The 15354-nt window shown below is 41.6% G+C and overlaps 1 protein-coding gene across 1 annotated transcript in view; it reads left to right on the top strand.

Annotated features, from left to right (window-relative positions):
* Positions 1-15354, top strand: part of brwd1 (bromodomain and WD repeat domain containing 1) — a 31623-nt gene that overhangs the window by 2842 nt on the left and 13427 nt on the right. Inside the window, exons 7-22 of the mRNA XM_051957891.1 lie at positions 736-896; positions 1158-1379; positions 4112-4212; positions 5060-5130; positions 6202-6302; positions 8055-8095; positions 8220-8321; positions 9880-10033; positions 10143-10277; positions 10823-10951; positions 11151-11299; positions 11589-11665; positions 11888-12112; positions 13700-13883; positions 14789-14879; positions 15200-15322. Coding sequence (XP_051813851.1) covers positions 736-896; positions 1158-1379; positions 4112-4212; positions 5060-5130; positions 6202-6302; positions 8055-8095; positions 8220-8321; positions 9880-10033; positions 10143-10277; positions 10823-10951; positions 11151-11299; positions 11589-11665; positions 11888-12112; positions 13700-13883; positions 14789-14879; positions 15200-15322 — 2066 coding nt within the window. The remainder of the gene's footprint in view (positions 1-735; positions 897-1157; positions 1380-4111; positions 4213-5059; positions 5131-6201; positions 6303-8054; positions 8096-8219; positions 8322-9879; positions 10034-10142; positions 10278-10822; positions 10952-11150; positions 11300-11588; positions 11666-11887; positions 12113-13699; positions 13884-14788; positions 14880-15199; positions 15323-15354) is intronic.

Below are 15354 nucleotides of genomic sequence, written 5' to 3'. Positions count from 1 at the left end.
CTGCTGTAAAGATTCTTGAAGTTGTTACACTTGTTTGCTAGTGTTTTGAATTTGGAGGCTGTTATTTTTGAGGGAAACTAATACACAGGCCTTTAGGGTGTTTTTTTTTTTTAATTTTACAAAAATGTTATTGAAGTTACTTAGCTGTTTAGTAAGCTACTTTTTATAAGGAATAAACTAAAAATCAGTCTCATTAAATACTCAAAAACAACTGCAGCTTGAGGGTGTAAGAATGTAAAACAAAAAAAATCTCATTGATGGTGGTCTTGTTTCTGTGATATTTTGTTGTTTCCCATAGCAACAGATACAAACCAGATGTGGCAGATTTTAGACCAGCAGTGATATTGTTATTGTTTACGGCTCAAATATGAATTAAGGATGTCCGTTTCATTTAGTGCTCTTGTTTAAATCAAACCAGTTTGTCTGTCATATCTGGTATTAAAGGAACGGTAAAGCAAGTTAATGAGAGAGGCAAACTACTCTGGAACTTAACTTTTATTGCTGTATTTAGATGCATAAGCTTGAATGGGACACAATACGTTTACATGCTTGGTTAAGCCCAAGAGTAGAAACCTCTCACTTTTAATTTCATCTTGTGATGACAATGCCCCTCCACTCCTGCCCACATTAGAGTAAATATATCTCACGCCCACTGTATTTGTGTTGATTCCTGTCTTGTTGCAGCTCTGTAAATTTATCGCTCTTTTCTGATGGTTTGCATCCTGTTATCAACAGTGAAGGTGCATCGAGGAAGGGAGCTGACGGGAGTGCAGCGCTTCAGCTCCATCAGTCCTGTCAGCAACTATGAGCACATGCGTCTGCATAGGCGGATCCTGGGGCATTTGTCTGCAGTGTACTGTATCGCATTTGATCGCACTGGTCTCAGGATCTTCACAGTAAGATGGATTTTATCAATGTATCCCCCTACGGAGAATTACATCTATCCTTTATGCGCTGTGATTGCATTTTTGATTCAGCTTTTATTATTTATGAATTGGACACTTGGCTGACTGTGACTGCACATACATTGTTAATGTTGTTAGGATTTAATTCAGGTGGATTATACCAACCAAGCTTGAGGCTACTGTCTTAACTTTGTGCCCCAAACTTGCCTTATAATGTACACTAAAGTGGAAGTTACCACTTTTTCTTTGCAGGGCTCAGATGACTGTTTGGTGAAGATTTGGTCTTCATTTGATGGAAGACTTCATTCGACGTTGCGAGGACACTCAGCAGAGATCACAGACTTGGCGGTCAACTATGAAAACACACTAATTGCTGCAGGAAGCTGTGACAAGACCATCCGTGTATGGTGCCTTCGTACCTGTGCCCCTGTGGCTGTGCTGCAGGGACACAGTGGATCCATTACCTCCCTTCAGGTAAAGTCATGTCTGTCGTTAATATATACCGTTATTTTCAGTTTGTGTAAAGACAAAGAAGGGAAGGTTCCTTTTTCCGTGCCATACTATACAAAGATAATTTATCATCCTATGAATGAGACAGTTGGCATCCTCTTACTCTGGACATAGGGGTGTAACGGTGCCTTCCGCTTTGGTATGAAATTTCCTCAGTTCAGTACATCCTGTGATTCAAAGTATTGCTGTGAGAATAGCCTATTTTAGTGTATGTACTCGCCTCGTGGAACAGAAAATGTAGAACATGAGTTCCACCTTGAACAATTTGGCAGTGCACCAGTAGTTGTCTACCAGCTATAGCATGCCAGCAGGGTTAGCCTTGAAAGCTGGCCACACACTGTATGAGTTTTATTAATCTTGCAAGATGTGTTAAGTCACACTTAATGATTTTAACTGCCTTCCTGCACAGCCCGAATCTAACTTAAGCACACCTGCCTGGTTAGTTTGGTCCTCGGTCAGTCCCAGTAGAGTTTAATCAGACTAGATGGCAGTGTCCTCAGTGTTTACAAAAGGAGAAAAAGTCAGCAATACTTTGAGCAGTTCTAAAACTAACATGGCACTGCAGTTGTAACAAATAATTGAAGTAAAATTTTAATATGTTGCCCTTCTGTTCATTGTGACATTTAAGACATTTTTAACCTTATGGGTGTACAGGTCAGTCTCTTACAATAGAGCATTGTTGACATTAGCGTTATTTGTTCTTTCTTATTTACAAAATGTCAGAATTTGACTGCATTAACTACCTCAGTAACCACTTTTTGATGGTGTTTTATGCATTCCATTTGCTTTCTCGACCTCACTGTGATTTTTATGTAGTGTTGCATCCCCTAAAATCAGGCAGGTGCAGATGCAGTATACAGCAGAAGTGATTAAGCTCCTGTACAATGAAATGATTCAACATTGTATCGCCTTACAATAACTGCATTCCTTCAGAGTTGAACAGTTCAGTATGTGCTTTCATGTGAAATTAAAAGCTGATTAGATTCACTATTTTAAAAATTCCGGCCCAGCTGTAGGAAATCGTTGCCAAAAAAGTCATTGTGCTTTTCATTACTAAGATTCAAATCTTTTATTTTTTTCATCGTCCGCCTTTTATTGTTGATGATCAAACTAGTCCTCCTTGGTATTGAGGATACCACTGCTGCACAGATTTCTGGAGCGATGTTTTGTCAGTGACTTTTGTACTTGTTTTCTTTGTTGGAGGGGTTGTGTTACTCTACCTGGCTCTTATAAAATACCCCAAAGGTGTTTGCTTAGATTCGAGTCAGGCGACATATTTGGCCAGGTGGTTATCATCACTTTTCTTTCTTTAGAAACTCTGGTATGATTTTTTGGCAGTGTGCTGTGGATTATAATTATGCTGCAGTATTCCTGGGTGTCATCTTGTCAGTCAGTATTTGGTATATCCACAGGCATTCATGGTGCCATCTATAAATGTCATCTCCCCAACAGCTCATGCAGCCTCACATCATCACACTCCCACCTCCTTGCTGCCCTGTCGGTAGTGTGCTTTCACTGTTGTAGTCCTGTTGAGGCTTGTGCTTGACTTTCTGGGCCCCATATGAGCCGAACAAATTTATCTGGTCTCATCTGACCAAAGAATGTGCTCTCAGTACTCATGAGACTTATTTTCATGTTCTGTAGCAAAGTTTAACCTTTCAGATTTGTGCCGAAGGGCAAGCAAGTTTTCTTTTCTTGGATGCCGTCCATAGATGTTGACATTATGCAGTGTCCTTTACGCTGTCTGAGCTGTCACAGAAAATCTGATTTCCATTGACAATCCCTGTGCCAAGTCTGAAGTACTTGCCCATCTCACAGCTAGCAAGCACTACAATGTCCGTGGCTTCATGTTTGGAGGACACCACTGCGACTGCGAGCGACGCTGTGGTTCGGTCTTTACCTCCTGATTAGTACTTAAGCTGTGTTTTGGTTGATTTTTAGTGTATCCTTTTCCATCTTTGTGAAGTCTCACGTCATGATAAGGTTTACTGACTTGAGTGTCAGTGGTTACAGTATTCATTTTTGGTGCAGTGAGTTTCTGTTTAGTGTTTTCAGTAGAGGCTGTCTAAGGTATTTGTTTTTGTCAGATACTTTTAAAGAAACTGCATAATTTTGAGCATCTGTAACATTGGCGTATTTGCATGTCTGTCTGCTTTCCACCTGTGAAGGCTTTTGTTATTTCCACAAGTTCAAGCACTATACCATTTTTAATGCAGGGGCTGCCTGATATGTAGCTTAAAATAAAACAGCTGATCTGACAAGGTGTTGCTTTTTTTGAAAAACGGGTTTCCTCCGCCTTCATTGCATCTTCTCTTTATCACTATGACAACACCCTCCTTGCACATGAGCGTGGGTTGATAGAAATAGACTTTCTGTTGCAGTTCTTGTTAAAGCTCTATCATTTGTTTGCCATTTGAATTTCATTTAGCCCTATTCTAAAGATGAATTAATGTCCTGAAGTCAGTCTGTTAGTTGGTGCTATTTTCATGCCTTCACTTGAATCGGTGAATGCTTTTTGGAACACCAGAATATAAAACTTAACCTGCTCTTTTGCATGTTGGCTCAAGATCAGGCCTGACTGGAACAGACAGGGACTGAAATGTTAATATTTAATCTGCCATGCAGCAGGAATTTCTCAATATGTATACAAGTGTGTGAGTACTTGAGTTGTCTGATCTGTGAATGTCTGTTTTCAGTTTTCACCTTTTGCCAAGGGCTCCAAGCGTTACATGCTGTCCACTGGAACTGATGCTACTGTTTGCTTCTGGCAGTGGGACGTCCACAACATCAACTTCAGGTGAGCTCTGCTTGTTTGACAAATGGTGAGATTTGACATTTGGTCAAATAATTAATCCATTACATGCATTTGAAGGTTGTTGTTTACTACAGACGAAGTGTGTTTTATTGTGATTTTTAAGTTCTGACAAAAAAAAAAAACAACCAAACTGACGATATTGTATTAAGGTATTGAAGGAAATACAAAATACGGTTTTGGTCTGTGTGTCAGTTTAACTGTGAGCTGAAAGTTCACTTCAAATGGTTCTCCTAATTGAAATCAGCAACAGGCCTGAGGCGTAACTAGAAAACAAGCCAAACTGGGTTGAAAGTATTCTCTGTCCCAACACTGGTTACTGTGTCTAACGCTGAACTTTTCATGTCGGGGTATGGAATTATCTGATGAAAATTGAAATAGAAAGCATAGAGTTCTACAATGAACCACCAGGGAAAAGTATATAGTTACACCAATAAGATGTTAAGAGAGACAAAATGGGTATTAAAAGATATGCAAGTATGTGGATGATTCTTAGCTGACAAAAGAATGTTATCGAGACATGTGGCCTGGCTGTAATCACATCTGCAGTCTTGAAGCTGAAATGCTGGTGAGTTTGTTTGAAACAATAATTGACAGTTTTGTTGGAAGAATGAGCGAACAGGTAAACCCGAGATTCAAAGGTTAGTGGTGGTGTTACGCTGCATTTCATTACGCGTTGCCAAAGGGGCACATGGAGGCAAATGAGGTTGAGTGTGCAAATCTCACAAATACCAGATGTTATAAAACAGTCTGCTCCTATGTGATGCATGTCACAGATAATAATCCTGCTTCAACTGAAAACGTAACATTTTTTTTTTTGCTCTTCTTCAAGTGATCGGCCACACAAGTTTACAGAGCGGCCGAGGCCAGGAGTTCAGACTGTGTGCTCCTCATTCAGTCCAGGTAATCCGTCAATTTTAGGTAGACTGGTGGGTCAGTCCTAGCCTAGCCACGCTAGACAACCCACGGCAACGAATTTAATTCTCTGCCAGGGTGGGTCTAGTTACCCTCCATAAGGCTCGAGGCTGAATTCTCCTAAAACTGGCCGGACGAATCACCATGAAGTGTAGAGTCAGAAGGCGGGCGTAACTAAGTGACGACAGAGGCACGACGATTCTGACAGAAACAACCGGCGCACAATAAACAGTTATCTTTCGACTCGGCTTTGGCCACAACCCTTAAAGATTTGAAGCTAAAATTCTACTTGAAAGATAAACAAAGGACGGCACTGAAGTGTTTCATTGAGAAGAAAGACGTATTTGGACTTACGCCGACGGGATATGGCAAATCCTTAATATACCAGTTGGCTCCGCTGATTGGGAAGCTAATGGGACTTAGCCACAATCCGCCGGCGCTCTAGGAGCTACGTCAGCCTATTCGTTGCACTGATTGGTTGTATACCTACCCAATTGCTGCAGAGTGATTTGAAAGACAACCTTTTAGCCCGCCTCCCTCCCTGTCAAGCGTTCCTAGACCCTTGTGTCTTAAGAGCTGGGTCTAGCGCGGCTAGGCTAGGTCAGTCCATCAAACCAACCAAATCTGAAAACAATTCCCATTGGGTCAGTTTGATGCCTATGCTATAAAGTAATAGAAAGAGACAAATGTGACTATATTAGTAAATTATTTTGGAATCAGGAGGCATCATGGCTGGAAGTTGAGCCTGGTATTAGTATGTAGGTAAAATGACTTTTCAGATGTAATCACTTGTTTTTAACAATCATAAGGTGAGTTCACCCTTACAGCACTTTTTAAAGTTTTCTCTGGTGAATTATCTGAAAACAGAAAACAGATCCTGATTGAGTTTTCATAGAATAATAATCCATATTGTGTATGCAGTCCTGTTGGTGAACAAACCTGTATATACACAGTTCTCAGTACGACTAGCTTTTCAGCAGATAATTCTTATAGACGTGTTTCTTTGAAGGTTGGGTTAAAAACTTAAAGCTTGTTTTCTGATTAACTTTTGTTTTTCAGGTGGTATGTTCTTAGCAACTGGAAGTACTGATGATGTCATCAGAATATATTACGTGGGAAGCGGGAGTCCAGAAAAGATATCAGAGCTCCATGAGCACACCGTAAGAACAGCATGCTACATACAGTGCCTCGTGAAAGTATTCGGCCCCCTTGAACTTTTCAACCTTTCGCCACATTTCAGGCTTCAGACATAAAGATATAAAATTTTAATTTTTTGTCAAGAATCAACAACAAGTGGGACACAATCATGAAGTGGAACGAAATTTATTGGATGTTTTAAACTTTTTTAACAAATAAAAACCTGAAAATTGGGGCGTGCAATATTATTCGGCCCCTTTACTTTCAGTGCAGCAAACTCACTCCAGAAGTTCAGTGAGGATCTCTGAATGATCCAATGTTGTCCTAAATGACTGATGATGATAAATAGAATCCACCTGTGTGTAATCAAGTCTCCCTATAAATGCACCTGCTCTGTGATAGTCTCAGGGTTCTGTTTAAAGTGCAGAGAGCATCATGAAGACCAAGGAACACACCAGGCAGGTCCGAGATACTGTTGTGGAGAAGTTTAAAGCCGGATTTGGATACAAAAAGATTTCCCAAGCTTTAAACATCTCAAGGAGCACTGTGCAAGCAGTCATATTGAAATGGAAGGAGTATCAGACCTCTGCAAATCTACCAAGACCCAGCCGTCCCTCTAGACTTTCACCTCGAACAAGGAGAAGACTGATCAGAGATGCAGCCAAGAGGCCCATGATCACTCTGGATGAACTGCGGAGATCTACAGCTGAGGTGGGAGAGTCTGTCCATAGGACAACAATCAGTCGTACACTGCACAAATCTGACCTTTATGGAAGAGTGACAAGAAGAAAGCCATTTCTCAAAGATATCCATAAAAAGTCTTGTTTGAAGTTTGCCACAAGCCACCTGGGAGACACACCAAACATGTGGAAGAAGGTGCTCTGGTCAGATGAAACCAAAATCAAAGTTTTTGGCCACAATGCAAAATGATATGTTTGGTGTAAAAGCAACACAGCTCATCACCCTGAACACACCATCCCCACTGTCAAACATGGTGGTGGCAGCCTCATGGTTTGGGCCTGCTTTTCTTCAGCAGGGACAGGGAAGATGGTTAAAATTGATGGGAAGATGAATGGAGCCAAATACAGGAGCATTCTGGAAGAAAACCTGTTGGAGTCTGCAAAAGACCTGAGACTGGGACGGAGATTTATCTTCCAACAGGACAATGATCCAAAACATAAAGCCAAATCTACAATGGAATGGTTCACAAATAAACGTATCCAGGTGTTAGAATGGCCAAGTCAAAGTCCAGACCTGAATCCAATGGAGAATCTGTGGGCAGAGCTGAAGACTGTTCACAAACGCTCTCCATCCAACCTCACTGAGCTGGAGCTGTTTTGCAAGGAAGAATGGGCAAGAATTTCAGTCTCTCGATGTGCAAAACTGATAGACATACCCCAAGCGACTTGCAGCTGTAATTGCAGCAAAAGGTGGCGCTACAAAGTATTAATGCAAGGGGGCCGAATAATATTGCACGCCCCACTTTTCAGGTTTTTATTTGTTAAAAAAGTTTAAAATATCCAATAAATTTCGTTCCACTTCACGATTGTGTCCCACTTGTTGATTTTTGACAAAAAATTAAAATTTTATATCTTTTATGTTTGAAGCCTGAAATGTGGGGAAAGGTTGAAAAGTTCAAGGAGGCCGAATACTTTCACAGGGCACTGTATGTAAAGAGTAGACTGCCATGAACGGTTAGCTGCAAATCTACTTTTCAACATGAGAAGTGTGTGCTGTTGTTACTTATCATTCTCCGTATATCTACTCTTTTTCAGGACAAAGTTGATAGCATCCAATTTTGCCACTCAGGTGAAAGGTATAAAAGCGTTTTATATATAATTGAATATTGCACAATGCACGTATTTCACGAGGTAAAACTAAATGAAATGTAGCAGTGTTTCAAGTGATGGTGAAAGGTTTTTGTCGGTGTCCCATTTTAGGTTTGTGAGTGGAAGTCGAGATGGAACAGCGCGGATCTGGAAGCTCCATCAGCGGCAGCAGTGGAGGTGCATCTTGCTCAACATGTCCGCCACTCTTCCAGGGTAAGGACTCACTTTGTGGTTTTATTCCAGTTTGAAAGAAAACCGTCTTATCTTGGTGTGAATGCCTCGAGTTCGCCCTCAGTAATCGTGCACTGGTACGAGGATGTACACTGAGTAAGCAGTCGGATTTGCAAGAGCAAGAATCCCATTTGGAATAAAAATGCATCTGATTTGCTGAATGAAGAGCAACCATTTGCTGTGTAAGCTGCCTCAAAGAGCTGCCGGAGCACGTCCAAGTAAACCAGGTGCTGATGTGAGCTGAGGAATCCATTTGCTCGAATGTATTATTTGCTCAGTTGTCAGATTGTATAAGTCTTGGCTCTGTCATCTGCTTAAAAAACTGTGACTAACAGGTTGTGAAAATTTTGCATCACTTCCAGCTAAGGCTTGACTGACTGAATTTGTCACTGCAATGAAATTATATGAAAAGATTTTTGAAAACCTTTGTTTGCAGATATACTACAGTTTTTAAAATACAGCTTTTTTCTGTTATTTACACTTACACATTTGTTACCTGGTTTAATATTCAGTCTTGCAGCACATCCGTACCTGCATTAACCTTAAAACTTAGCTGTAGGCTAAAGCTAAGTATTTGTTCCTGGAGACTAACAAAAGGGAAAGCTCAGACATTTCCAAATGTTTCAGTATTAATCCTCTAGCTAAGCTGACTGATAAGACAGATTCTGTGTTCTCTGTGTTGTAGCTTTCCAACAGAGCATACTTCTGGACAGTTTGTTCAGTTTCAAATTAGTCGTGCTTCCAAACAACAATGGCCTTCTTTCACTGTTCAGTTTCTACAGAATTTTACATACGAAATGAATGTGCTGATGCAGCAATTCGCTAAAGTATATCAGAGCTTCAACTCATTCCATGTTTTTTTTGGAGTGCACCCAGACTTAATGTCTTGGGAAGAACTAAAAAGGAGCCTCACTGTCAGTTTCTAAAATTGGCTCATCTGCCAAAGGTTGTAAACCAAAGTTGAAATTGCCTTTCAGAAGTCATTTTTATTATGAAAAATAATTTACATTTTTCCTAGCAGTATGCTATCTCCGTGCTTGAGTTAAAAGGAAATCACTCTAATTAATGGATTCCTCGTGAGGTGGGAATTTTTCCAGCGTAAAGAGGGTTTTGTGTATGAACTTTCATCCTCTGGAGCAGCGTGAAAGCCACAATTGGCAAAGACACAATATGAGAATAATCTCGACCGCAGAGCTTCAGTTATTCGTTTAGCTGAGGAAGCCACTGGTACATCACATGTAATGCATCCAGTCTGTTCCGTATTACAGATATGTGATGAATTATTACGGCATGAAATGGTGAGAGTGACACTGTTTTTTCACACAAGCGAAACCACCAACTTGGTAGTAATCTTCAAAGTGAAAGACAAAGCATGAGTACGCAGAATAATCCTGTCGAAGGGGAACGGGGAGAAACTGCATATTGTAATAACTTGTGAAAAACATGGGTCTGCTTTCTAGAAATAGCGTCTGTCAGATATTTTATTGTCATTTATGTATGTAGTGAATATTGTCTGATGAGGTGTTTCTTTTTCTCTCAGTGCTGAACCAATGAGTGAAGAGGAGAGCTACTTCAAACCCAAAGTCACCATGGTAGCGTGGGATCGCCATGACAATACAGTCATCACGGCTGTGAACAACCATCTCCTCAAAGTGTGGAACTCCTACACAGGACAGCTGCTACATATCCTTAAAGTAATTGTGCATAGTGTTCTGTCTCTCTTAAAAAGAAATAAAGAAAAATAGTTTTACCTCTGAAACTGGTTCATTTTAAACCAGACAGTAATCTGGGTGTTGTTTTCAGGGCCATGAGGCTGAGGTGTTTGTCCTTGAGCCACACCCTTTCGACCCCAGGATCATCCTGTCTGCCGGCCATGATGGGAATGTGTTCATATGGGATCTGCTGCGAGGGACAAACACACAGCATTACTTCAACATGGTACAGTGACACGCAGCGCCGCCACAACCTCACATTTACCGAATAGTACACGTACCAATATGCAGCATGATGAGCACTCATTTAGAGACAAGCCATGATGAATTAACTCATATGACAATATGCAGAAACATAGCTTTAAAACTGAGTTAGTTTAATGTATTATTTGTCTGAATGGCAGGAGAGGTCTACCGCCAGTGTCACACAGTGTGCTCTCAAGTGTTTTTGAATGTGCAACTTTTCCCCTAGTTTCTCCTGAATCTGCTGCTTTATTGTCTCCAGTCCTTTCAGGCGGTTTTCTTTTCACCTCCTCTTATTTTTTGGAATCTTGGCAGATAGTGGATAAGAGAAGGAAACAGAACATTTACTCTGAGGGCCTGCAGAATCTGAAAGGAGAGAAATCAGACAGAGACACATTGTGAACAGATATTACAAACCTAAGATAAAAAAACACAGGTGCTGCTTTTAATAATCCTGCTTTTGTGCCGGGTTTGTCACCTTGCTAATGAGTTTTGTTACCTGGGGTGTTTTTTGTGTTTTCCATCCAGATTGAAGGCCAGGGTCACGGAGCTGTTTTCGACTGCAAATTCACTCCTGATGGCCAACGTTTTGCCTGCACAGACTCCCATGGCCATCTGCTCATCTTTGGGTTTGGTAGTTCCAAGCCCTATGAAAAGGCAAGAATAATTGGAATATTTTACAGATTGAGAAAATGTTATATGCCTTGAATTGTAGCTCTTTACATGCTCACTGTATTGTATAAATGTGCAGCATTGGCATCCAAAAAAAGGAGCACTTCCTTATCTAACATACAAATATAGCAGCTGTAAAGTGAAGTCATTTCCTAAACTGCTCTTTCTTCTGGCCTCCACGCAGCTTCCAGACCAGGTGTTCTTCCACACAGACTACAGACCACTGATCCGGGACGCTAACGGCTTCGTGCTTGATGAACAGACGCAGCAGGCGCCTCATCTCATGCCCCCACCGTTCTTGGTGGATGTAGATGGCAACCCTCATCCTCCAAGGTAGAGATCTCTTTGTTTTATACAGCTGCAGTGCAGTCTTCAGTTGTTCACTGTGGGTTCAGCTGTGTGAATGTTAAGTCGGGGTTCTTGATGTCTAAACTGAGCCGAGTAATGCAATTAAATTCTTTGATTTTGTCGTATTGTCCTTGAATGTCTCATTTTTGTGTAGGTAATTCACAGCAGCAGCAGTCATAATTTTACTACTAGTAACAACTACTCAGCTTTGGTTTCTTTAAATCTTGATTCATTCTCCAATGCTTTTGAGTTAAAATTTTCATTTGATGTTTAGGTACCAGCGTCTTGTCCCGGGGCGGGAAAACATTGCTTCTGAGCACCTGGTTCCTCAGCTGGGATACGTAGCCACCAGTAAGGCCATGTTTTCACCATCACTAGCCCTAGTAAAGTTAATGGAGGACACATGTATTTTGTACTATATAAATTACAAATCCACTTTCACTGCTTTATCAGCTTGCTAAATGTAGGAACAGTTGAACTCTACATTTCCCTCTTAAAGCTGCTTGCGGTGATGTGATAAAACCTCTCTGACAGCCCGACTCCTCTCGTGATCCCTCTGTCTTGCATCTTCAGGTGATGGTGAGGTGGTGGAGCAGGTGATCAGCCAGCAGACTGCAGAACACGAGGAGGTTACGATAAGACGCAGCAGCCTTCTGGATGAGGCCATCCGACAGCTTCAGGAGCAACAGGACCGACACAACCAGCCCGAGACAGAGGAAGCGCCGGGTTCTGGAGCAGATGGGCAGGCCGAGCCACACGGTCCAGTGCTGCCACCAGCACCAAGCACACCACGCAGAGGTATTGTTTTAGTCGACATATCGCCTATTTATAAGGCCCTTGTTGTTTATTTTTAGCACACTTGCATTACTTCAGTACTTTGCATTAACGCAGGTCATACATGCTCAAATAATTGGGTTACACTGCAGGTGCCGGCTGTTTTTCACTGAGATTGGAAAATCCAGTTTTACTCACTGTGTGCTTATGACCTGGAATAACCTGCAGAATAATTTAAAGCTTGACACATTCTAACCTTAGGGCAGCTCAGGCTTTTGATTTTGTCTTATTTTACTTCTTCTTGCTGCTCTAGTTTAATTAATTCATTTGGTTTTAAATCTTAAATGCTCTAATTACATTTTTTTTAATACCGTATTTTCACGACCAAAAGGCGCACTGTACCAAAAGGCGCAGTCTCAGTTATGTGTGCCATTACTGTATTTAACACACACAAGGCGCACCTGATTATATAGCGAGGGTTTTATATACAATCCACGCCCACACTTCCCCCTTTAACGTTCTCATGGTGTCCTCTACTACGTCGGCCTTACAACAACAACACACACACAAGCATACAAGTGTGCGTATTTAAAAATAGAGCGGGAGCAAAACTGAGTTTGGTTGTGCTTTATTTAAGTATTGATTACAAAGTACTAACATTTTTTTAATCATCAATAGGCGCGGGCATGGTAAAACACACGGATAAAACAAGCACACAAGTGTGCGTATTTAAAAATAGAGCGGGAGCAAAACTGAGTTTGGTATTCACATTTTATTTACCGGTAATCGTCATCAATCAAACCCATGGAAGTCCTCATCCTCTGTTTCTGAATTGAACAGCTGCGCTAAATCTCCATCAAACATGCCAGGTTCACTTTCTTCACTGTCAGAGTCACTTTCCGTGCCGTGTGGCGCCTCGGAAATGATGCCGGCTTTTGCGAAAGCTCGAACAACAGTGCCAGCAGACACGTTAGCCCAAGCATCTACAATCCATTGGCAAATTGTGGCGTAACTCGCCCGGCGCTGCCTTCCACTCTTAGTGAAACTGTGGTCTCCATCGGTCATCCATCGCTCCCACGCCGCTCGCAGCCTTACTTTGAACGGCCGGTTCACACCGATGTCCAGCGGTTGGAGTTCCTTTGTCAGGCCTCCCGGAATGACAGCAAGCTCAGAGTTCATTTGCTTCACTTGTTTTTTCACATCGGCTGTGAGATGGGCACGCATAGAGTCACAGATCAACAGCGATGGTGATGCGTGGAAAAAACCACCTGGTCTACGTCCGCCTTACAACAACACACACAGGACGCCCTGCACCATAGGGCGCGCCGCACAATTTGAAGAAAATCTAAGACTTCTATGTGCGCCTTATAGTCGTGAAAATACGGTACTTAACTAACTTCGTTTTTAATATTTTTTGTCGTTTTTGTTGACTTTGTGCCTCCTGTGCCTACATCTTTTCTCAGCTACATTATAAATGAGGCCTCGACGCCTCAGTATCCTCTGAATTTAAATAAAGGTTCAATGTTGATGGAATGAGCTGTTGGACGTAAACTGTGTGGATTTTATGTATGTACAAAGAGTGATTTATGTTTCATTTTTCTGTGACTGCAGTGTCCGTGAACGACCGAGCAGATGTGCAGTCGCCCCCTAACGTGGGTCTGCGTCGCAGTGGACAGGTGGAGGGCGTTCGGCAGATGCACCAGAATGCTCCTCGCAGCCAGATGGCCACCGAGAGAGACCTGCAGGCCTGGAGGAGGAGGGTGGTGGTACCTGAACTGCCACCCAGCAGCTATAGGTAGAGTCTTACCTTAATCAGCCAAAAATATGAGATGTGTGAGATTTTTTTTTTTCTCGACACATTATTTACCCAAAGCACAGCGTGTTATACAACTGTTTTATAGTGTCACATTTTAATAAGACCTGCATGGAAATGGATCCTACTTACATTTTTGATCTGATCAGTATCTATTGTAACCACTCACAGAAGACATGAGTACTGTTGATTATCTTGGAACTATTGCACACGTCCAGGTTTGGGATATAATAGATGGTAAGTGAACAGTCAGTCCTTGTAGTGATGTGAGAGAAGTAGGCAGGTGTAAAGACATGAATACTTAGACAAGAGCCAAATTGTTTTGGGTCAGAGAATCTGTGAAATGGCGGGATGCTCACCATCAGCAGGGATGAGTACCAACCAACAGTGGTCGGAGGAGGAACAAACCAGCGACAGACTGTAGGTGGATGTGTTGGAGCAAATCTGGCATGAGGCAGCGCAACTTGGCGCTAAGGTCCTGTTGCCAGACACCACGGGGTATCTTCAGAGGTCTTGCACAGCCCATGCCTTGGAGGGTCATGGCTGTTTTGGCGGGATACTATTCAGGAGTAGTAATAATGTTTGACTTTTAAATCTGTAAATATCCAACAGAGTTCACCATTTTCAAGAAATACTTTTATTAATTTGTGAGAGTTGGTCTTAAGAAAGTCAGACAAAAAGTCTTTTCGCAATCCTTTAAGAAAGATTAAAGATGTGTTGTGAATGCAGCCTGGTTGACATTAACAAAAAAATGTTATTTAAAAAAGTTATTTATGACTAAGCCCATTAAGAAGTGGTGACTTTCATACTTTTGGAGATTTTATGTTCTTTCTTTGTTTTGTTACTGTTCCTCATAAATTTTAAACGATGTGGAAATAATTTTCCAGGGACCAAGAGGACACTCGAATAGCCAAAGGAGACGAGGAGGTGTTGCAGTACAATGCAAAGAAGAGACGCATTATCTCCAGCAGCTGTCGAGTAGGTTTCTCTTTTCATAATTAGAAGTTTGAAAAATGTTTCCGTTTAAAGCTGTGAACAGTTTTTTGACTTATGTGTGAAACTTGAAGCAGTCTGCAAAGTGAACGCTACAGCATCATCGTAACAAGTAAATGATGGATTTGATAACATGCAGGCTCAAAGGACAAAATGCACTCTATATTCACAGTCTCCTCTGAAATGAATCATTGTTCATTTTCAGAAATCAAAACAGGTGTTTTCAGGTTGCTTTCTTTGTTCTTCACAACTATTTCAATACATGTTCCCCACTGATGCTGAGTCAGTCCCATTTGTCCCTCCAGGACGATTCAGACGATGAGCCATCCTCTGCAAAGCGAACACATGGCCGCAGCGATACGCTGGAATTCATCGATTTGTCGTGCGAAGAGGGAGAAGAGACGGCAAGTTCAGAAGTACACAGCGAGGTATCATATTTTCTACTCTCCCATGGCATGGT

This window comes from Acanthochromis polyacanthus, chromosome 13, assembly GCF_021347895.1.
Source record: "Acanthochromis polyacanthus isolate Apoly-LR-REF ecotype Palm Island chromosome 13, KAUST_Apoly_ChrSc, whole genome shotgun sequence".
In the NCBI taxonomy this organism is placed as follows: domain Eukaryota; kingdom Metazoa; phylum Chordata; class Actinopteri; family Pomacentridae; genus Acanthochromis; species Acanthochromis polyacanthus.
This window is presented reverse-complemented; position numbering and strand designations above follow the sequence as displayed.